The 23,641-nt window shown below is 50.2% G+C and overlaps 1 protein-coding gene across 1 annotated transcript; it reads left to right on the forward strand.

Moving 5' to 3' along the window:
- The first annotated feature begins 2,686 nt into the window (after positions 1-2,686).
- RRM1 (ribonucleotide reductase catalytic subunit M1) lies at positions 2,687-22,413 on the forward strand. The gene is made up of 19 exons (XM_030477309.1): positions 2,687-2,929; positions 3,724-3,812; positions 5,512-5,689; positions 6,433-6,533; positions 7,686-7,745; positions 9,048-9,087; positions 10,312-10,474; positions 11,034-11,175; positions 11,976-12,059; positions 12,668-12,829; positions 13,402-13,481; positions 14,293-14,494; positions 15,666-15,815; positions 16,551-16,772; positions 17,174-17,250; positions 18,496-18,631; positions 19,768-19,863; positions 20,752-20,940; positions 21,261-22,413. The coding sequence occupies exons 1-19, from the start codon at positions 2,911-2,913 to the stop codon at positions 21,447-21,449; spliced, it is 2,379 nt and encodes a 792-aa protein (XP_030333169.1). The 5' UTR covers positions 2,687-2,910; the 3' UTR covers positions 21,450-22,413.
- The last annotated feature ends 1,228 nt before the right edge of the window (positions 22,414-23,641 follow it).

Consider the following 23,641-nt stretch of genomic DNA (forward strand, 5'->3'; position numbering starts at 1 on the left):
CCTCTCGTTGGCCATTGCCACCACTCTGCATCTGCAGCCAGCTCCTCCTAACCTCTGAATGGATCAGGTTCCTCAGAAGGACGTACCCTTTGAACCAGGACTACCCCTCCACTGCAGCAGAGAAGGGAGATTTCAAAGCAGAATCAACCTTTTCCAACCAAGAACCTTTTGCAGGATGGGAATAGGTGGTGAATTAATTGTCCAGCGACCCACTAAGCTGGTGACCCCTCTGAGAGACTGTGTAAAGTCTTTGTGGGGTGGCTTCAATCTAATCTAAGTCAGGAGCAAAAAGGAAGCTCATCATGGGAGGAAACCAAAGGGAGGGTTGTTCTGCTTGATGGCTGTGGTTGCCTTCATCTCACGCATCAGCCACAGAGCTGCTGTACTGGGGAGTGCAAAGTCCTAGACCTTGTGAGAGAGACAATCAAAATCAAGTGGCCTCTTGTAATGAGCAGCATTTCTACAGATGCTTCTGGGTCAAGGATTTAACTGTAATTCCACCCAAAGAGGGAAATGGGAGAGGGGCTTTGAACTTGGGAAATTTTGGTGGTCTTGCTTATCACAGAATCATGGAAGGGTTTGGGCTGAAGGGAGCTTAAAGCCCCTCCAGTTCCAACCCCCTGCCACGGGCAGGGACACCTTCCACTAGAGCAGGTTGCTCCAAGCCCCTGTGTCCAACCTGGCCTTGAACACTGCCAGGGATGGGGCAGCCACAGCTTCTCTGGGCACCCTGTGCCAGCGCCTCAGCACCATCATTGTAAAGAATGTCTTCCTCATACCCCAGGTGAGAGAGGAGCGTGTGGGCAAGAGGTGGGAGCCACGTCCCCCTGATCCATGGCAGGGTCCTATCCCTTGGGCTTTGATTTCACGTCACATGCATATGAGGTTCTGAAGCAATCTCGACTCAGTTTTGGTGCTGTCCCAGCTCTGCTTGTTTCCTAGCTGGGAAAAGCCCAGTGCCCCTTGTGCTGGCTGCACATGCTGTGGCCTGACAGTTTGAATGAAGCAGCCTGTTCAAAGGAAAAGCTACTAAATCAGCACAGGAGTAACCTGTTAGCACAGACACTGCACTGCAGCCACAGTGGCCTCCGAGCTGGGTGGAGGTGAAGGTACTGCACAGCCTCAGGAAGTTTGGGTTTTGTTGCTCCATTTCCTTCCAAACCTCATCTCTCAGAAGGGCCAGGTTTATCTTGCTCATTCTGCTCTCCCCACAACCATGCTGGAGGGGAATAGGCTGGTTTGCTGCAGCTTAACCCACCACCCCCAGGCACATCCTCATCGAATGAAACAAGGGCTCCACCTACTACTGCCTTTTCAAAGAGGAGTGAATAAAACACTAAGTAGAAGAGCTTGAGCACAAAGATCTGTGAGAGAGAACAGCTCAGGCTCAGACGGCTCTAAATGCCATGGTTTGTCCTTCTGTGGGCTTATTTTCAATAAAATAGAGAAACAACCCCAAATTTATTCCCATTTCCTGATCAGTTCCAAAATCAGATCAGTCCCTGGGGCACATCTTTGAGATGGGAGCTCTTTGGGCTGCCAGCCTCTGTGCAGTGCTTTTGCGTGTCTTGCTCAAGCTGAGCAGGATCAGGCTGAGCTGCTGGTGCACTGGGGACCTTTAAAGCAAACCTTGGTGCTCAGGATCACTAACTGCCATTTTTGCTGTGAGGCTGAATGGAATCAGCATCCTCATGTGGGAAGTGGCAGTGGTCATAGAATAATGGAATCATAGAATCACAGGATCCCAGCCTGGTTTGGGTTGAAGGGACCTTAAAGCTCCTGCAGTTCCACCCCCCTGCCACGGGCAGGGACACCTTCCACTAGAGCAGGTTTCTCCAAGCCCTGTCCATTGTGGCCTTCAGAGCAGCTCAGCAGAGGAACTGCTGATGTTTTGGGTTGGTTTATGCACATAAACCTTTGGGTGCTTTGAGTGCCGCTGCCTGTGAGCCCTGCCCGGTCCCCATATGTTTCCCTTGCCTCTGTGGGGAGCAAACGCTGCAGAGGGAAACGATGGCTGCCCATGGGGCAGGCAGGGACTCATCCCCCTGATGTGCAGGGGGAGGATGGTCCCTTGTCCGCATTTTAGGGGCGGTCATGGGCTTCTCTGGGGCCCCAGGAGCTCTCTGTGGCGGGATGTGTGTCCTTCACATCACCCTCCATTGGGCCACCCGCTGCCTTGGTGGCTCGGTGCCCCCCAGTCCTGGCCTTCAGAGCCCTCCCGGGGCCGTGTGTCCCCCGGGGGCCTTTCTGCCCTCCTGTCCCCTCCCTCAGCCCCCTCCCAGGAGGGCACCGTGTTGGTGCACCGGCCACCATGACCCCACGGGCAGCTGCGCCGGGGAGAGGTGTCCTGTGTGGCATATGTGCAGAACGAGGTCTGTGCGGGACCGGCTCTCGCTTGTTGGATCCCGTTAAAGATAATGTCAGCGCCTTGTTTTAGTATAATTATAATTGTTAATTGTCGGTTATACTGATTATCGCGGGACGGGGGCGTTTTGTCCCTTCGCGGGCTCCGTACGTCGCGCCCTCTCGCCGGCCTGCCCCGCCCCTTCCCGTCCCGCCACCTCCCACGGCGGGGCGCAGGCTGCCCGCCGCCATCTTGGAAGCGGGCAAGCGCCGAGTGCTCCGCGGTGGGGCGGCGCTTCCGGGAGCGGGGCGCGCGGAGCCGGGCACGGAGCCGGGCACGGAGCCGGGCACGGAGCCTCCGCTGGCAGTGAAGGGCAGCGCTGCGGCCGTGGCGGCGGGGGACGGCGGCGGGGGAAGGAGGCGGTGCCCGGAGGCAAGATGTCGCCCGCAGCCTCAGCCCGGGGGCGGAGCGCTACGGCGGGCGGCGGGGTCAGGGCGGTTGGCGGGAGCGGGAAGCGATCAGAGCGCGCCTGGCGCTGAGGAGCCGTTGGGACGCCGACCGCCGCCATGCACGTCGTGAAGCGCGGTGAGGGAGCGCCTCCGCCGCGGCGGCACCGGCGGGGGCGGCGGGGTCACTGCCCTGCCCGGGGGGTCCCTCATGGCGCCTGCCGTGAGGGGACGGGACCCCTCTGCTTTGGGGGGTTCCTTCTCATGGCAAGGGGAGGGGGCCACTTGCTTTGGGGGGTCTCTCTCATGGCCTCTGGTGAGAGGGGATGGGACGCCTCTGCTTTGGGGGGTCCTTCTCACGACACCTGATGTGAGCAGATGGGGTTCCCCCCTCTCTTTTGGGAGGGTTCCTCATGGAATGTGGAGGGATGGGATCTCCTCTGATCTGAGGATGGCTTCCAGGGCACTGAATGTGAGGGTCTGCACTGGAGGGACCCCAGAGAGAGAGAGCTCTCCCATGATTCGGGACTGAGGGATGAGACCCCTCAGTTTGCTATGGGAACCCATCCACTTCCCACCATGGCAGCGAGCTCTGGGCTTGGTCCCCACACCTTTGATCAAGGGAGGGTGCCTGGACAAAGGTAGAGGTGCCCATCCTTTGGGGGTGGGGGTGGCACTCAGCTGGGTTTCCTCTCCCTGCAGAGGTGGTCCTGAGAGTTAGGCAAAGTTTCAGGTGTGTTGGGGTGGGAATGTCTCCACTCGGCCTCTCCTTTGGCCTGAACAGTGGACGTCAACAGGGTGTCCTTGGTGATTCCCACCCCAGGATCCCCCCAGAGAGGGCTGGCTCCTTGCATGAGGCACTGGGTAGAGGATACTGGGTTTAACTGGTTCTTGACTAACGGGAGCTGTTGTGCTGCGACCTCTTCCCCACAGATGGACGCCAGGAGCGTGTCATGTTTGACAAGATCACGTCGCGCATCCAGAAGCTCTGCTACGGGCTCAACGCTGACTTTGTTGATCCTGTGAGTCTGTTCTTTATCCTGCGCTCTGCCCCTTGTGGTGATCTCTCCTAAAATCCAAGTGTTACCCAGTTACTCTCCTTGGCCAAAGCCAAGCGCTGCAGCCTGTGCAGGGGCTCTTGGCGAGTGCATTCGTGATGTGTTTCTTCTCATTGTGTTCTGAGGCTTTTTGTTTCATGTCCAGAAGTCTGAGACTGTGTGAGGGAAAAATCACTTTACCTATTATTGTAAACTGCTTTTGCCTCAAATGTTCTTGAAGTGATTTAGCTTCTTGTGCTTAAAGAGCTGTTCGTTGCTCCAGTTCACGTGTTTTGGTAGATTGCTGTCAATTTCGATCTGCAAAGCTTGAACAAAGCTATATGGAAAGTAGCTCTCGATGCCCTCAGTAAAGCAAGGTGCTCTTTCTCTGAGAGAACCCCCCCCATCACTATAATATCCCTGCTTTGCTTTTTTGAGGTGTGTAGGATGCTGAGTGCGTATTGAGCCCACTCCTGTAAGCTTCTCCTTCCAAAGCCTGGGCAGAGATGACTCCCTCTGGATCCATTGATCTCTGTGAGGTGTTCATGCAGCTCTGCAGGCCCAGTCTGTTCTTTTGGAGTTGCCAGCTTAAGGCTCTTCCCATCTCAAAGATCTGATGATCTGTTTCCATGTCTTAAATCACATCTGTGAAATATTTGACATTTATCCTGTAGCAAGAAGTGCTCTGCAGCCACAGAGAGCAGAAGGAGCTTTAGTGACTGTTACTGGAACACAAAGAATACTGGCTTGATCTCAGCGATGCTGGGAGTAGATGAGGACAGAGGCAAGGTTCCTAGTCCTCCTGACTCTTGATTACCCCTGTCTCAATAATCTAAGCACTGCATTCTTATTTATTCCACAGTAGTGTGACATCTCTCTTCCTGGAATTGAGTTTCTCCTTTTCAGCTTGGATCTTCTTGTGCCAGATGCTTTACAAGCCAGTACTAAAACTCCTTAACCTGACGTCCTTACTGTCAGAGAGTGAGGTTTGAAAGTGCATGCCCTGCTTTTGAGAGGCTCTTGGCACTTCCAGTGTGTTTGGCAGTTACTTTGTCAGATCAGGCCTCTCTTTCCCAGTGCAGAATGTGCCCTTTCTTGTAGGGATCAGTGCTAAATGCATGAGAGAAAAGCAGAAAATACTTTAGAGTAGATGAAAAAGTCTTTTCCCACAAAAGGTCCCAACTGGCAGGGGAGGGTTGGGTTAAACCATGAAGCAAAAGCCACTGTGTCCCTTCCAGGGCTGGAGGTTTTCTTGCTCTTGTCATGAAATGATTTTAAGAGCAGCACTTCCACGTCCCTTCAGGCATTTCTAAAGTCAAGCTTCATTCGGAGTTTCAAAACTCCCAAGCAAATACTGTTTTAATCTGGCTTTTCTGAACTTTGAACTTTGCTGCTACTCTGTTCCAGCCTTGAGGAAAGTGTCTGCAGGGAAAAAGCTGGTGATGATTCTGGATTGACAGTTCCTCTTTTCTGCACTCTTCCCTTGCTCTCCCTTCTGCCCCAGTATTTCACATTTTAGGAGTCAGTACTTCACCAAGAGGGTTTGGTAGCTCAATTTGCTTTCCTGCTCAATCATGCTGCTTATAGTGAAGCAAATTGACATCTTAAATAGCTAAAACATCATGTCATGACTCCTTTTTTCCCCACCAACAGGTAGCTAACCTCCAGGATTTTCCTTTTCCAGGCCCAGATCACCATGAAAGTGATTCAGGGGCTCTACAGTGGTGTCACGACAGTGGAACTGGATACATTGGCTGCTGAAACAGCTGCAACCCTGACCACCAAACACCCCGACTATGCCATCCTGGCAGCAAGGATTGCAGTGTCCAACTTGCACAAGGAAACCAAGAAGGTGTTCAGTGGTACGTCTCTGGGGGACTTGGGTAGAATCGTGGAGTGGGTTGGGATGAAGGGACCTTAAAGGTCCTCCAGTTGCAACCCCTGCCATGGGCAGGGACACCTTCCACTAGAGCCCAAGCCCCTGTGTCCAACCTGGCCTTGAACACTGCCAGGGATGGGGCAGCCACAGCTTCTCTGGGAAAAGTCTGTGCCAGCGCCTCAGCACCCTCACAGGGAAGAGCTTCTGCCTCAGAGCTCATCTCAGTCTCCCCTCTGGCAGGTTAAAGCCATTCCCCTTGGCCTGTCACTACGTGCCCTTGTATAGCAATAGTCAGAAAGGGAGTAGGAGGTTTAGAGGATATAAATATGGAAATCTCTTTCTTAAGCAGGAGTTACTCAGTACCCAGGCTAACTAAAAATGCCATGGAAATGAAAAACCATGAGTTTTAGGGATGTCACACAAAATGAAATTGCCTGGTTTGTGAAAAGTATCTGTATAAATAGATTGATGAAAAATGTAACTGATGGAAATGAGGTTGCACCCACTTTCTTTCCCATTTATTATGTATTATAAACTCTATAAAAAACCCTTCTAAGAGAAGTGCATTTTTAAGGTTAACAGTAGTGAGCAGGTAGAAGTTGTGTGTTTGTAGAGCTGGAGGAGGTTATTTTCGAGGATGGCTGCTCCTGCCTTTGAAACCAGATGGCAGATGATGCATGTGCAGGTCTGTGGATGTCCCTCTTTTTAACCCCCTTTCTGTTGTAGATGTGATGGATGATCTCTACAACTACATAAACCCTCATAATGGGAAGCACTCGCCAATGATCTCCAAAGAAACTCTCGACATAGTCTTGGCCAACAAAGATGTATGTAACTTCTTATTTCACTTCTGAGTTTTAAACATTCAGTGAACTAGTTCAGATAATTGATTTCTCTTATTTTTAAGCAAGCCATGTTTGGTTCCGGACAAAAAGCAAGTGCAGAAACCAGTGCAGAGAAGAACTGCTCCGTTCTGGAGAGTTTAAAAGAGAATGTAGGCACTTCCTTCATCTAAGGATGTTTATGCAGCAGAATCTATTTTCTCAGATGTCATAGAATCACAGACTGGATTGGGTTGAAGGGACCTTAAGATCATGCAGTTCCAACCCCTGCAATGGGCAGGGACACCTCACACTAGACTATGTTGCCCAAGGCTCTGTCCAGCCTGGCCTTGAACACTGCCAGGGATGGGGCAGCCACAGCTTCTCTGGGCACCCTGTGCCAGCGCCTCAGCACCCTCACAGGGAAGAACTTCTTCCTTATATTTAACCTGGACTTCCCCTGTTTCAGTTTGAACCCATCACCCCTTGTCCTATCACTCCAGTCTCTGATGAAGGTCCCTCCCCAGCATCCTTGTAGCCCCCTTCAGACACTGGGAGCTGCTCTGAGGTCTCCACACAGCTTCTCTTCTCCAGGCTGAACAGCCCCAATGTTCTCAGCCTGTCTCCATACGGGAGGTGCTCCAGTCCCTGGTCATCCTTGTGGCCTCCTCTGGACTTGCTCCAACAGCTCCATGTCCTTATGTTGAGGACACCAGAGCTGCACACAGTGCTGCAAGTGCGGTCTCACCAGAGCAGAGTCCTCATAGTCATGATCAGCACAACTCGTGAATTTGACAAAAAGCACCTTTTGCTGTAGCAGCCTGTTCTGGGAGCACAGGAGAGCTGAGCTGTGGGTTCTGATTTCAGGTTGTTCTGATGGGGAGGTCACCCTTGCAGGTTGATTCTATGTTGTGTTTCTTGTATTTAGACTTTAGCAAATGGAGCCAACAATTGTGCATTGTACTTGGAAATAGCCCCGTTAAAACTGTGCAGTTGTTGTTTCAAGCTTTTCCCTCTTTTATTCCTCTGAGCTGGTCTTGGTTTCACTAGAGCTGCGAGGCCAGGAATGCCCAACAATGACAGTGTTGTTACTCCCTAAAGCGAGGTACAAACCCCCTGATTGTAAATGTAACTTTTTCCTGTGTTATTTCCTCTCAGCGCCTGAATTCTGCCATTATCTATGACAGAGACTTCTCCTACAACTACTTTGGGTTTAAGGTAAAAAGCATGTTACTAATGATAACTACGAGTGCTGTTTTGATATTGTTCTGGAGCTGAGTCTTCTGGGAAGGGTGGGAATACTTGGGGAAACATCTAGATTTGGGCAAGGAGGGCACTGGATTAGGTGGGACATTAGTGGGTTTGATAGAAACCAAGAATACCTGCACAGAGCAGTTCTTGTCTGGATGAATCATGTACTTCTTGGCTTCACTGTGTGCCCTTGGCTGCTGTAATGTTGTAACTGCTGGGCTCTAACTGTGCAGCCAGCACTGAATGTTGGCGAAAGCTTCCCAGCTCGTGCCATTCCTCGAGGGAATAATCTGATTCTGAAGAAACCAAAAAAGGGATTTTTGGTTTCCCCCATTGTGTCATGGAACAGTTTTCTCAGTGTGTCATCCCACGCTCAGCCTCTGTCATCTTCCACCCTGCTGGAACCTCTCCCCCAGGCTGCTGTGCCCCTGCCATCTGCTCCTCCTGCTCCCTCAGGCTGTGCTTTGCTGAGTTGCTTTAGGGGTGACACAGTGGGGCCTCTGGAGATCATGTCTCCATTCCCCAGCACTGCCTGCTTCAGGTGGTTCCTGCAGATCTCTGCAGGAACTGGGGGGCTTTGCCAGGACTTGCCACCAACACGCCTGACATGGTGCTTCTGGCTGGGGGAAGTAGTTTGCAATGAGGAAACAACTAGAGGGTGTAAGAGCAGAGCAGCTGTGGAAGCAGCATAGGAAAGGGTGGAAAGAGGGGACCTCAAAGGGCGGTGTGTTTCTATATGTGTATAGACATGCAATTCCTGACATTCCCTCCTGTAATTACTGCTGTAATCCATTGGGAACAAGCTTCAGAGGCAGCTGCTCTAGTTGTAGTCTTGCCATGTTTGTCATTTGGGTGTTCAACACCCAGTTGTGATGTGGTTGTCTGGAAAGCGTTATCGTGGTGGAGCTATCACACTTGGGGTGTGGGGAACAACCCAAGACTCCCTTGTCTTTGAGCCTTCACTCACTGTGGGTTGAGAGGCAGTGCTGAGCCCTGTGCCTGGGTGCTCCAGTGCTGAGCCCTGTGCCTGGGTGCTCCACTGCTGCTCCAGAACCCAAAGCAGAGAACCTGGAATCCTACAGTGGACTTCTGGCTTTTTTAGTCATTAGTCACCTCACCTGCTATGCCATTAGCAAGGAGTGGAGTGCAGGGTCAGGGCTTCTGTTGAAGCCTGGGATAAGGAGCATGAAGATGCTCGAGTTTGGGGTTAATTAATAGGATTTTTATTAAACTGCATGTCTCCTAAATGCATTCTCTCTCTTTTTAAAGACTCTAGAACGTTCCTACTTGCTGAAAATCAATTCAAAAGGTAAGAACTGTCTCTATCAACTTCAGGTATTATTTAACTTTATCTTTGGCGAGACAGGGTGCTGGGCCATCTAGTCTAGGTCATGCTTTGCCTAGAAAGGTTGCACCGGGTGGTCCTTGAGGTCTCTTCCAGTGGGATTCTGTGATTTAGAAGTCAAGACCACAGCTCAGAGCAGGGCTTGAGGGGATAAATAGGCAACCTCAGAGGTTTCCATAAAGCATTCCAGTGAAAGCACTGCTTTAAAAAGCAGCCAAATGTTTGTAGTGGGTGTTCTCTGGGCATGTGCAACTTCTTTTCTTAGGCCAGGACTCTGGTGGGGTTTGGTGGCAGTGCTGTGCTTGCATGAAGGGCAGGTGATTGATAAAGAGCAGCACTGAGGCACATTTGGGTGTTCCAAATGATGGCAGCGTGACCTGGCCAACTGTGCTTCACCTTCTGTGTTAAGGACCCCGGTGCTTTGGAAGCTGCCTTTAACCAAGGATTTAGAACATGAAGGAGTTCCTGTCCAGCTGATAACTTGGTCCATAACACTAAGCACTTCATAACAGATTCAAAGTTGAATGAGCTACTGTGCTGTCAACATCAGTTATTGCAGGCCCTTAGTGTGAAAGGGACACCAGGAGGGTGAGAGGATAATTGTAATATCACAGAATCCCACAGGCAGGGACACCTTCCACTAGAGCAGGTTGCTCCAAGCCGCTGTGTCCAACCTGGCCTTGAACACTGCCAGGGATGGGGCAGCCACAGCTTCTCTGGGAAAAGTCTGTGCCAGCGCCTCAGCACCCTCACAGGGAAGAGCTTCTGCCTCAGAGCTCATCTCAATCTCCCCTCTGGCAGCTTAATATAATAAACCTGGAGAGCAATTGGGTGGGCATTTGATTGGATTCTAACTGTTAATACAGGTGGGTTTTGTTTCCCCTCCCATGAGCATTGGTGCAGGTTGTGGAGAGGGGTTATGCAGTCCCCATCCTTGTTGTTCTTCAGAACCTGACTGGATAAAGTCCTGAGCAAACTGTTCTGGTTTTCTCAGCTGGCTCTTCTTTGAGCAGGAGCTTGGACTGGAGACCTCCTGAAGTTCCTTCCTACCTGAATTATTCTGGTTCTATGAAAGCTACAGCTCTCAAGTGGCCCATTGCACACTGTTTGTAGCTTACTGCTACATCCTCAATGTCTGTACTAATAGTAAATGTCATGCTGACATTGTTTGTTCTCCTTTGTCTTTAGTTGCTGAGCGTCCTCAACACATGTTGATGAGGGTGTCAGTGGGGATCCACAAGAATGACATAGAGGCTGCAATAGAAACGTACAACCTGCTCTCTGAGAGGTGGTTTACTCATGCCTCCCCCACGCTGTTCAATGCGGGCACCAACCGGCCCCAGCTTTCCAGGTACTGCTGGCTTCCAGGTTTGCTTTGTGCATAACTGGGTGAAGAGAAAGTTCTGGAGATTGGGTCTGGTCAATGAAATGCTTTCACAAATAGCAGCTCTGCTTCTGTGGTTGTTTGGTGAAGCTTTGAGAAGCTGCTGTCAAAGTTAACCTGGTATTTAGTGTAGTCTTTGGGGGAAACCACACATGTTTCTGTAAGCTTCTAAAGCTAATGGAAATGTTTCCATTTAAAAGTTAATTTATGTGCCTTATCTTCTGTAGATGACCAAATGCATCCTGGTAGTTGTTTTGTAACATGCTAAGAGTAGCAAGCATAACTGATATGATTTAAAACTGTTTAGCTTTGATAACAGATATCAGTAATACAACTATTGCTCAGAATGTTATTTAAACCTGTCCTTTATTCCACTTTGCAGCCTGTGGTTTTGCTTCATCTATTTGCTTTGTGTAGCCTGTTAAAGATTCAGTGTTTACCCCAGGTTTTCTGCAGCCTTCATGAAATACTTCTTGACTTCTTTGTGGTTTAATCTTTGTATGCTAAAGCTGTTTGTTTTCCCCAGTTGTTTCCTGCTGTGCATGAAGGATGACAGCATTGAGGGGATCTACGACACTCTGAAGCAGTGTGCACTGATCTCGAAGTCTGCTGGTGGGATTGGCCTTGCTGTGAGCTGTATCCGAGCCACGGGCAGCTATATTGCTGGGGTAGGTGTGCAGATGGTGCTTCCAGCAGAGGTTAACCTTCTGCTCTCAGGAAATGTCTGCACTTAGTTGCCAAATCGATGCAGCTTCTGCTGACTCAGTTGAACACAGCAGTTAGTCTTCTCTTTTCAGTATGTTCTAAGGCAAAAAGGTTGGGTTTCTGTGGCATTCTGGCTTCATAGCAGAAGTCCTTCCAAAAAGAGGATCTTAATCCACTGTTTGATCAGACAATTCCCACTTACTTATGTATTAGCAACCTGGGAGTATGCTCAGACTCCTGCATTAGCCCTTTACCTTTTTGTATGTCTGACTGCTCAAGATCATCAGAGAAGCTGTGGCTGCCCCATCCCTGGCAGTGTTCAAGGCCAGGCTGGATGGGGCTTGGAGCAACCTGCTCTAGTGAAAGGTGTCCCTGCCCGTGGTTGGAACTGTTGGGTTGGAACTAGATGAGCTTTAAGTTCCCTTCAACCCAAACCAGTCTGGGATTCTGTGATCTGTGGATGTGTGTTTGGTGGTTTTGCCACAGTGTATGTAACCTCTCCATGGCTTTACATTACCTAATGCAGAAGAAAGAACTTGGGAACTACGTTTGATTAACTCTGAGACCAGTAGCAAATATATCCAGTTTTGTCTGTTTAAAAAACAGGCAAGGGAAGGCCACTACCAAGTAACTGATTGGGGTGCTCAGTTCCTGGCTTTAAGCGTAGGAGCTTTGCAGACTGCTGAGAGACAGCCAGGAAATATAGGCCCATCTCTTCAGGCAGATGCTTTTCAGTATTGATGGTTTTCCTGTGCCTCTGCAGACAAATGGGAATTCCAACGGGCTTGTTCCAATGCTGAGGGTCTACAACAACACTGCTCGCTATGTGGATCAAGGAGGAAACAAGGTACTGTCATTACAGTGGGGTCAAGAAGGGAGCCTCGGGTCAGAGGGGAAACATCCTCAGCTGTGAAAGACTGACCCAGTAACATCAGTGAGCTGGTGAAGTGGTTGTAGATGACACATAATTAAAATAGGGTATTTCACCCCTTGATAATCTGGTGTTCCCCTTTGACTATGCATTTTGTCATGCAGGTGTATCTCTTGCTACATGATGGGCACATGTTAGAGCAGCCTCTTGCACTGGGTATTCGTCACTTCCTCAGTTCCCTGTAGTGAATTAAGGGATAAGACTGTAGGAAGCTTCTTGATCCTTTGTCTTCACATAGTCCAGAGGTCAGTGGAGGCATGACAGTAAATCTGTGATTGTCGAGCTCCTGTTTACACAGAGGAAATACAGTTTTGGTACTAAATCACTTTTATTGAGAGTCTGGAACTGATAACCTGGCCCAGTTCCAGCGAGAGCAATTCTAACACAAGAAAGCATCTTGAAATTGCCTTACTGAGACTATACAGCTCCAGTTAGTTTAGGGTGTTGGGTGCACTCACGAGCAGCACAGGAGATTTTATTTTCAAGGCAATTTGTCCTGATTTTCATCATGTTTTACCTCTCAGAGACCTGGGGCTTTTGCCATCTACCTGGAGCCCTGGCATTTGGACATCTTTGAGTTTCTTGACTTGAAGAAGAACACTGGGAAGGAAGAGCAACGAGCCAGAGACCTTTTCTTTGCTCTCTGGATTCCTGATCTCTTCATGAAGCGGGTTGAAACCAACCAGGTAAAAAGCTGGGTTGGTGCAGAGTAGGTCTGTTACTGGAGAAACAGGGGACCAGCCCCAAGATGGGCTTCATGAAGGCCTGCAGAATCCCTCTTTCTAACAGCAGAGGAACTTCCCAAAAGAGCTGCTGCACCTTATTTAAGAGGTAGGCTGTGCAGGTAGAGAGTGGAGTTGGAGAACTCCAGTGGGATACTTGGCTTCAGTGCTTGATCTTTCCAGCCCATGGCTTATGTAGTTACACTGTCGCACTAAAGTTTTACTCTGGACTTTCATTAAAGCTTCAAACCTTCTCAGGCTTCACATGTCTGCTTGTATTTGCTTTACAATGGATTATGTCTTGAGAACCAGACAATTCAGGACTGAAAGTGCAGTTTGGTCACAAATATTCATATAATGACTTTTTAAATATACTGGCTCATCTGATAAATCCCTTCCCCCAGGTGTGCAGGCAGAGTTGGTTCCAGTTTTTTGGGATGGGAAGTTGGCATGTTCCTCTTTACTGCAGGGTCTGCTGATGAAGTTAATTAACAGGATGCCTAAAGACTTTCTCTGACTATTCTTCTTTCTTACAGGACTGGTCCTTAATGTGTCCAAATGAGTGTCCTGGCCTAGATGAGGTTTGGGGAGAGGAGTTTGAGAAGCTGTATGAGAGGTAAGAAAAGTGAATAGACTTTGAAGCAGTGGCCACCCATTCACAGAGCTGCCCTTGGCCTGTGGTATCTGAGAGCCAAAGCCCTGGTTTGTGGTGTTGGCTTTTAAGTGGTCAGTGAGTTCTGTTACCAGATTGACAAATGGACAAAGATAGGGAATGTCTGCTCACTATTTGCTTCAGGCTGGGACCTACTCGAGGTAGAACTGTGTGTGAATGATTGTTTTAGCTTCTTAGAGGGAAATTTTGAAGTGATCCCCACTTACAGCAGTCAATAGCTTTGCTTTGAACTAGTTGTAGTGAAAGATTTGTTCCCTTTAGACAAGGACAGCCTTGGCACCCTGCTGTTACATCTCTTCTGGCTAGTTCACAAGTGAATGGAGTTGCGTCTGCTTGAGAAGCTGGTGCTGGGTTAGTGATTGTCTTTCACTCCTATTTTTGGAGAGCTTGGGAATTATTAAGCAGCATGTGCCCTACAACTGCCTGACAGGAGGATGGAGCCAGGAGGGGCTGGTCTCTGCTCCCAAGGAACAAGGTATGGGACAAGAGGAAACGGCCTCAAGCTGCCCCAGGGCAGGTTTAGATGGAGCTGAGGAACAATTCCTTCCCCAGAGGGTGCTCAGGCATTGGAACAGGCTGCCCAGGGCAGGGCTGGAGTCACCGGCCCTGCAAGTGTTCACACCCCGTGTAGCCGAGGCCTCAGTGCCATGGGTTAGTGGTGGCCTTGGCAGTGCTGGGGAGCGGTTGGACTGGATGATCCTGTTTTCCAGTCTGGTTGATTGCATGATTCCATGATCCCATGGTTGTGTTGCAGCTATGAGAAGCAGGGCCGCGTGCGCAGGGTGGTGAAGGCCCAGCAGCTCTGGTACGCCATCATCGAGTCGCAGACCGAGACTGGCACACCCTACATGCTCTACAAAGACTCCTGCAACAGGAAGAGCAACCAGCAGAACCTGGGCACCATCAAATGCAGCAACCTGTGTACAGAAATTGTGGAGTATACCAGCAAAGAGGAGGTGGGTGGAGAACAGCAACTGCTAGCATTTAGGAAAGCTATGGCTGCTCCTGTTGTAGCTTCCTAGAGTAAGTCTGATGTGGTTGGGGAAGGGAACAGGTAGCAAATTCTGGGGTTGCTTTGGCTCGAGTACTTACAGCTCTTCCACTGGCTCTGAGTGGGTTTCTCCTCATTTCCAACTCCCATGGAGAATTTGGTATAAAACAAGAGATCCCATCAAAGTGAACCTCTGAGACCTTGAGGGAGAGGTGAGCTCTTTGGCTTGCTGGTGGCTGATGTAAGCATCTCCTCAGCTAATGACTTAGTAAAACCAGGCCTCTCTTAGTCCCAGGCTTACACTGCACTAACAATTCCCCCTGAGCTCCCTGTGCACTACCCTAATCTTGGTGCTTCACTGATGTGCTATGTTTGGACCTCAGCATTGCTAACAAAGGGGAAGGTAGGACATAGAACAGGGAATTTCTAGTGCAGTAAAGCTCTTGAGGCTGTTGTAACTGCAAGTATCAGTTTCTACTGCCTGAGCCACTAGTAGATCTTTAGCTCACACTCCTTGGCATGCTCATAAAATCCTGAAGAGTCTAGAAGAGGTGGAGAGGCATCCTGCCTGCCTCTGCACAAGGAATCTTAGCTGACTTCTTTCATAGAGTCATAAGATCATCAAGTCCAACCGTTCCCCATCACTGCCAAGGCCACCACTAACCCATGTCCCTAAGTGCCACATGTGCATGACTTTTAAATACTTCCAGAGATGGTGACTGAACCATTTCCCTTCTAGTTCTCCTGTGGCTGCGATTAATGCTGGTGTTAAAAATGAGCAAGAAAATGTCCTAAAACGGTCTGGATCTCATTGAGATCCTGCTGATCTGGTAAGACAAGAAATGCTTAGGCTTAGTTTGCGTGAGGATGGCTTGCAGGCAACTGGGTTGACCAGGCCAGAGGACTGAATTTTTATGGTGATCCTGCTTTCTACTAAACCTTTTTGAATTGATTTACCATTTTTACAACTCCTAAGACAGCAGAGAAATGAGGGGAGCATTTTTCCAGCCTTGCAGGCTGCTTGTTTCTTTGCTTCCATGTATTTTGGCTAGAGAGCATGCTCTGGAAGGGAGATGGTGTGGTTTTTGCATGGGGTCTTGGCTGGGGTGCCTGTTCTCACTGTGTCTTCTCCACAGGTTGCAGTTTGTAACTTGGCCTCCATAGCCCTGAACATGTACGTCACCCCCGAGCACACGTATGATTTCAAGAAGCTTGCTGAGGTCACCAAAGTGATCGTCCGAAACCTGAACAAAATCATTGATATCAACTACTACCCTGTGCCAGAGGTGAGCACTGAGCTGCTGCAGGGCTGGAGTGTGCTGGGGGCCTGGGGACAGGGCCTCTTGTTCTGGAGCAATCCCGGTCAGTCTTCATAGGGTGGTTTGGGTTGGAAGGGAGCTCCTCTGGCCCTGCTCCAGCAGCTCCACGTCCCTCTTGTGCTGTTGCCCCAGAGCTGGATCAGGACTGCAGGGGGGGTCTCCCCAGAGCGCAGCAGAGGGGCAGAATCCCCTCCCTGACCTGCTGCTCATGCTCTGGGGGTGCAGCCCAGGACAGGGTTGGGTTTTGCTGAAGAGGAATGGGAACAGGGTTTGTTGCATTGCAGAACACAGAGTCAAGCAAGAGCTGGCTGTTGGAGGAGGAAATAACCAAATACTCAAAGCATGAAGCCAAACCTGCTGAGGATCAGTTTTTTCTAGCACACGCAGTTTGAATGCATGAGTTAAAATGTCTTCATGGGCCTATGTTTCAGAGTGTGCTTGGTGTCCACTTCTGAATCATGGCTCCTTTTGTCAGGTTGAGCAGTTCTAACAAATTCAGTCTGGGTCCTCACACTCCTGCCCCAGCAGACAGTGGGGACTGGGCAGAATTGAAATGTGGGTTGTTGCAGCGGAACAAAAGGCCTGTGAAACTTATGGCAATGGATGATAGTTCCTCTGAGAAGTCCTTTCCAACCTTACCTACCCATCCTGTGGCCCTCTTGCTCTGCTGAAGGTAATGTTCTCTTTGCTAATGCCACGCAGGCAGAGCGCTCCAACAGGCGCCACCGTCCCATCGGCATCGGGGTGCAGGGCCTGGCAGATGCCTTCATCCTCATGAGGTTCCCCTTTGAGAGTCCCGAGGCTCAGCGCTTGAACCAGCAGATCTTTGAGACCATCTATTACGGTGCTTTGGAAGCCAGCTGTGAGCTTGCCAAGGAGCAAGGACCCTATGAGACATATGAGGGTTCTCCTGTCAGCAGAGGGGTAAGTACCAGGACGTGTCCTGTGTCAGAGCCAAAGCTATGGAAAGCAAATATGATTGTGCCTGGTCTTTAACATAGGAAGAGATGTATGACTGGAGCTCTTTAGCTGATAATACTGCAACTACAAATGGTGCTTGAGTTTTCGTCTGTCATTTGGCTTCTGAAGTGCAGTATGAAATGCAGAACTTGAACTGAGGTGGAGAGAGCAGTAAAAGAAAAACAAGGCTCAGCCTGTGCTGCCATCCCTTCAGTGCAGTTAAAATACAGAGTGTGAGATTATGATACAGGAGCTGAAGGGAAGCTGAGGGGAATAGTTAATACGAATAACAGGTCAATTTAGTGTATTATAAACCCTGGAGAAGAGGGTGTCCTGTCTAATCTGAACTACCCTGTGTTCTTCAGATTCTTCAGTATGACATGTGGAATGTCACCCCCTCAGATCTTTGGGACTGGAAAGCTTTAAAGGAGAAGATTGCCAAGTGAGTAGCCCTGCACAGCTTGTGTTGGATGTAAAATACATTCACTATGTTCTCTCTGATAGGGCGCAAGTGCAAAAAGGGTCCTGGGTGTTTTCCCCCACCCCAGTTTCTTCAGAGCTGTTTTGTGATTGGCTTTCATTCATTTTTGCTCTTGCAAGAGACTGATTTAGACTTAATACTGGGTGCACCAGTGGAATGGTTTCTGTTCCTATTAAATGTAGTGATGAGTGAGACAGTGTCAGCTGGGCTCTCGCTGGCTGGGAACTTAGCCTTGAACATCCCAAAGGCAGGAATTGTTAAAGCCTGAAGTGCCTGTAATGAATTTCTTCAATTTGTGTGGGTCTGAGTTTTAGATGTAGTAAATGTGTCTGTTGTCTCCTGTGTGGAGAGGTCTCAGGCTCTTCATGACTGCTTGGTTTGGTTTCCCTGAGTGCTGTGAGTTGTGGAGTGTCTGACAGATTGGGGGGGGTTCTACACACCCTTTCTCATGACTGAGTAATTTGGGAAAGCCTCTGATTACTCATGGTGAGTCCAGAGGAGGCCCCGGAGCTGCTGCGAGGGCTGGAGCAGCTCTGCTCTGGAGCCAGGCTGAGAGAGCTGGGCTGGGGCAGCCTGGAGAAGAGAAGGCTCCTGAAGGGGAGCCCTTAGAGCAGCTCCAGTGCCTAAAGGGGCTCCAGGAAACCTGGAGAGGGGCTTTGGGCAAGGGCCTGTAGGGACAGACCGAGGGGAATAGCTTTAACCTGCCAGAGGGGAGATTGAGATGAGCTCTGAGGCAGAAGCTCTTCCCTGTGAGGGTGCTGAGGCGCTGGCACAGACTTTTCCCAGAGAAGCTGTGGCTGCCCCATCCCTGGCAGTGTTCAAGGCCAGGTTGGACACAGGGGCTTGGAGCAACCTGCTCTAGTGGAAGGTGTCCCTGCCCATGGCAGAGGGTTGGAGCTGGAGGAGCTTTAAGCTCCCTTCCACCCAAACCATTCCAGGATTCCATGATTACAGATGAAAATTGCAAAGACTTTAGTTCTGCTTCCATGTTGACCCACGTCACAAGTTTAGTGCAGCTTCCCTTTTTTCTTGCAGGTTTGCAGGGCACCCTTTGTGTGTGATTTCTTTGTGTGTGAGCTGAGAGCTCCTTGTGCCAAGAGGCCCTCTTCGCTCTTTGCAGGCAGTTTTTAAACTGTGCTATTCTTGGTTCTTTTCTGTTTTGTCTCACTTGGTTGAAGCTTTCTAACTCTTGACTCTTGTTGCTAGATATGGTGTCAGAAACAGCCTTCTCCTTTCTCCAATGCCAACTGCTTCCACTGCTCAGATCCTGGGCAACAACGAATCCATCGAGCCCTACACCAGTAACATCTACACACGCAGAGTCCTCTCAGGAGAGTTCCAGGTAAGAAGGCAAGAGAGCTTTCCTGTTTTCATGCTTTTATGACTTTCCCTCCTAGGAAAGACAAGGTGATGCCACACACTTGGTAACTCAGTTCATTAGATGTCTATGTCAAAGGCCAGAAGCACCAAGGGGAACATGTAGGCTGTTCTATGTGCTGTAGTAGTGCACATGTGCATATTCCACAATAGACATGGTGGAATGTGCAGAATTCAACAGAAGTGCGGCTTTTGTCTGCATAAAACCTTTATGAGGCCTCAGAATGGCCAGCAGGAGTAATTGCTAAGGGAATGATGAACAGTGATGTCATGAAGGGATGTGTATACTATGGGAAGAGTAACTAAGACCATATCACTCCCTACCTGACAGGAAGATGGAGCCAGGAGGGGGCTGGTCTCTGCTCCCAAGGACAAGAGGAAACGGCCTCAAGCTGCCCCAGGGCAGGTTTAGATGGAGCTGAGGAACAATTCCTTCCCCAGAGGGTGCTCAGGCATTGGAACAGGCTGCCCAGGGCAGGGCTGGAGTCACCGGCCCTGGGGGTGCTCACACCCCGTGTAGCCGAGGCCTCAGTGCCATGGGTTAGTGGTGGCCTTGGCACTGCTGGGGAGCAGTTGGACTGGATGAGCTTAAAGGTCTTTTCCAATGTTGTTGATCCTATGATTCTGTTTTGTTCTTTCCCCTTCTGACCCCACTCTTGCTGATTGTTTACACCCTTACTTAGTAAGTCAGGTTGTGATCAGTGGCTTTGGTAAACCCAGATCTCTCCATTTCCCATCTTTTGGCATTCCTCATGCAGGGGAGCTCCATACACTCCCCTTTCTTATTTGTGAGGTCCATGAACTTCTACTGGTACTGTCCTACTAGTTGGTGTCAGCCAGGCCTTGCAGACAGGCTTGTGTTCCCTGCAGTGGCCAGCAGCATCTCACTTCTGTCACCCTGTGTTTTAACCTTGTTCCTAGTCTGGTGTCTATGCATAGCTCAGTGCTGACCAAAGAGAGTTTGTCAGTACATGTTTAACCATTTAAAAACCTGTGCACATTGGGGTGGATTTGCCTGCTCTTGGAAGCTGTCTCCATAAGGCAGGCCTAGAGCTTAGCAGTACATGCAGTGCTTTCCTTCTTTGCCTTTGCCCCTTCCAGATTGTGAATCCACACTTGCTGAAGGATCTCACAGAGAGGGGCCTGTGGAATGAGGAGATGAAGAACCAAATCATTGCCCACAACGGCTCTATCCAGGTAAGTTTTGAGAGGCCAGGAGAAGGCTCAGGGGTTCCTGTGGGTCTCTGAAGTGCTGGGGCTGTTCTGCCACACTCTGCTTTGGGGTGTGCTCTGTGTGAGTGACTCAGCCAGGCTGGGGTGAAAAGCTGTGCAAAACACAAGGGGATGTGTCTGATCTCAGTGGTAGTTTGCGCCTGCTGGAGCCTGCCCTGTAACAAAGAAGCCCAGTGGAAATGTACTGCTAAAGACTGCTGGAAACACACTGCGCCGGGCTGCTCCACTGCAGACTGATCCTGCAAATGTTTGGATTCCCATTTATCATAAAGCTGATAAAGAGGGAATTTCACGGCAGGAAGTAGGCTTGAGACAGGAGCTGAGTTTATGAGATCCAGAAGAGTCTGTGTGGGATGAATGGTTTATGCTGTGGAGCTTGAAGTGCTGCTGCGCCTGTTGTGCTTGGAGTCAAGCTGACAAAGTGCATCCCACTTGTCATGGAGTTTGGGACTGGGTTGCTTTTTGTGAGACCTCACAACTGTTTAGGACAAATGGTCTGTTTGCAAACAGCTTTTTCTCTCCAGTTCCTCAGAAGAAGCTGTCCTGTTGCAGGGAGCAAAGTTTCTTTAAGCTTGGTGCTTTCAGGTACAGGATGTTCGGATTCAGTGCTGGAGTTGAAAAGCCTTATTCTGGTCAGGAATGCTGAAGTCTCAGAATTTCAATACATTAGTGGGGTTATAAGAAACCTGGAGAGGGGCTTTGGACAAGGGCCTGTAGGGACAGGCCAAGGGGAATGGCTTTAACCTGCCAGAGGGGAGACTGAGATGAGCTCTGAGGCAGAAGTTCTGTGAGTCTATGAACTTGATTTTATAAATATGAACATTTGGGCATTGGAAAATTCTTCCCTTTTAGAACATCCCTGAGATTCCGGATGACTTGAAGCAGCTCTACAAAACCGTGTGGGAGATCTCCCAGAAAACTATCCTCAAGATGGCAGCAGACAGAGGAGCTTTCATTGATCAGAGCCAGTCCCTCAACATCCACATCGCAGAGCCCAACTATGGCAAGCTCACCAGCATGCACTTCTATGGCTGGAAGCAGGTACCTGGGCTGGTGGGGGGAGCCTTGTCGCAGGCAGAGAGCACGTGGGGGCTGATCAGTTCTGTCTTGAACGGTTGCTGTGGCTGATTCTCAGAAGGGGGAGCAGCTGCTTCTTTCCAAGAATGTGTGGTACCAGTGGAGTATCTCTAGAGCAGCGAAGCTGTGGGTGCTCTTAGCATTACTCCTGTTAATCCTGGCTGGTGCTGGACGTGACTGTGGGGCCAGTGCAGTGGCAGGGCTGCAGGAGGCTGGCCTCAGCAGCTCAGTCTGGCTGTTACTTGCCTCGCCTCCAGCTCTGAGCCTCAGGTTTTGCTCTGCAGGGCCTGAAGACAGGCATGTACTACCTGAGGACAAAACCAGCTGCTAACCCCATCCAGTTCACCCTCAACAAAGAGAAGCTCCGAGAGCGGGAGAAGGCTTCCAGGGAAGAGGAAGAGAAGGAGAGGAATAAAGCAGCCATGGTGTGCTCCCTGGAGAACCGGGATGAGTGTCTGATGTGTGGCTCCTAACGGATCCACCCTGCAGTGCCAGCAAAGCCATTCCACCTGGAGCCCATCTCGGATAGAAGCATCTGGTGTAACGTCAGGATGTGGAGGCTTTCTGGAGCTGTGGCAGGAGGGGGGGGCACAGTAGTGTGTTGTAGCTTCCCCTCCAGTTGGGGGTGTGTGGGGATGGATAAGGGTGCATGAGAAGTTTGTACATTGCTTTAGTAGCTGGGAAACATAAGTGCTCTTGTATGGTGTTACATTGAACCCTGGAGGCAGGGCAAGTGCTAATGCCACCTACCTTAGAGACCTGTCCTGGGGACTTCAAACATTCATCTGCTCAAGACTGTTACTGATGGCTTCAGAGAAAGAAGCAGACCTGACTGTGCTTTCCTTTGCTGTGGGCAGCAGGAAGACATCCCCAGGCCAAGTGTACTGTGCACTCACTGTGCTGTCTGTCACAGCAAAGCAGTGATTGGTGTTAAGCTTGGGGAGATGGAGTGTGTGCACATGTGCCAGTGAGACCTTCTCCCACCATTTCCTACCCCTTGTCCTCTCCGCTCCCTTCCCAGCAAGCTTTCCACAGGAGCAGGCTGGTGGTAGGTGCATCTTCTCCCTCCAGGCCAGGCAGAGTTGCACTTGGGAAATGTTTCCCTTCAGTTCTGGCCAGGAAATGGCAGAGCTGCTGCAGCACATTTCATTCTGTATTAAACCATTTATCAGTCAGATGGCTGGTAATGGGCTTCACTCTGGCCTTGGCCAGAAACCCTTCTCAAGTGCACACACCATCCTTCCCCCCCCGCTGGTTATTTGATCTTTGAAAATAACACAAATACATTTTTACTTGTCCATGTACTTCCCCCCCCCGCTGCTGTGACGGGGCTCCAGCATCAGTTCTGCAATATTTATTGAATTCATGTAGCACAAACCAGCCCTTTTATCCAGCCAAAGCCAATAAAGTGTGGAATGTGGAAGGAATGAGCAGGTATCTTGGGAAGGCTTTTCTGTGATTGAAAGTGAACTGGAGCAGCTGGAGGCTGCGGCCTTGGTTGTGAGCCCTGAGCCTCCTGCACACGGCTCCTCCAGAGCACTGGCTGAAGGCTCCGGTGTGTGAGGTGAGGCTGAAGGCTCTGATGTAAAGGAAGGCATGGGAGCACCCTGTTTGGTGTTTGCTGAGGCAGCTGTGCTTAACTCAGTTGTGTGCCTGTTTTGTTGTGTTGTTTTGAAGATTTGGGCTTGAGAGACACAAAGGGGCTGAAATAGTTTTGGGAACATGCAGAGGTTGGGGAGTTCAGAGAACAGACTTGGGAATCTGCTAGAGGAAGGGCTTCAACACATGTGCCTTGTTTCTCAGTCCAGCACTTGCCCTATTGCCTCTGCTGCTGGTAAGGCACCACTGCAGATCATAGAATCCCAGCCTGGTTTGGGATGAAGGGACCTTAAAGCTCCTCCAGCTCCATCCCCTGCCAGGGGCAGGGACACCTTCCACTAGAGCAGGTTGCTCCAAGCCCCTGTGTCCAACCTGGCCTTGAACACTGCCAGGGATGGGGCAGCCACAGCTTCTCTGGGCACCCTGTGCCAGCGCCTCAGCACCCTCACAGGGAAGAGCTTCTGCCTCAGAGCTCCTCTCAATCTCCCCTCTGGCGGGTTAAAGCCATTCCCCTTGGCCTGTCCCTACAGGCCCTTGTCCAAAGCCCCTCTCCAGGTTTCCTGGAGCCCCTTTAGGCACTGGAGCTGCTCTAAGGTCTCCCCTTCAGGAGCCTTTTCTTCTCCAGGCTGAACCAACCCAGCTCTCTCAGCCTGGCTCCATAGGAAATGGGTGTCTGTCACCTCTGCTGTGGTTGGGCTATAGCAGCACTGCACAGGCTGCTTCTCTCTTGAACATCTCCCCACTTGACAACAAGGTGCTGCTGCTCTCCAGGAAATAGCTCTGAGCTACAGGGGAAAACATAAAAGGGGATTTAATGCTGGAGACCCAGACTGGTGCTGGTGCTATTGAAGTGGAGGTGGTGAAACCACCTACACATCTCTCCATGAGGCTGGGACAGATGCCTGCCTTGGTGCCAAGTGCCCCTGTGGAGCTGCTCTCCATGGCTATGGGGAGGCAGCCTGGGAGAGGAGTGAGCCTCTTGCTGGCAATGGGCCTCTGCAAACACAGGGTTGGACCAAAGTCAGCCTGAAGGACCAAGAGGAGCACACAAAGCAGCTGCCTGCAG

This window comes from Strigops habroptila, chromosome 2 (genome assembly GCF_004027225.2).
Source record: "Strigops habroptila isolate Jane chromosome 2, bStrHab1.2.pri, whole genome shotgun sequence".
Lineage (NCBI taxonomy): Eukaryota > Metazoa > Chordata > Aves > Psittaciformes > Psittacidae > Strigops > Strigops habroptila.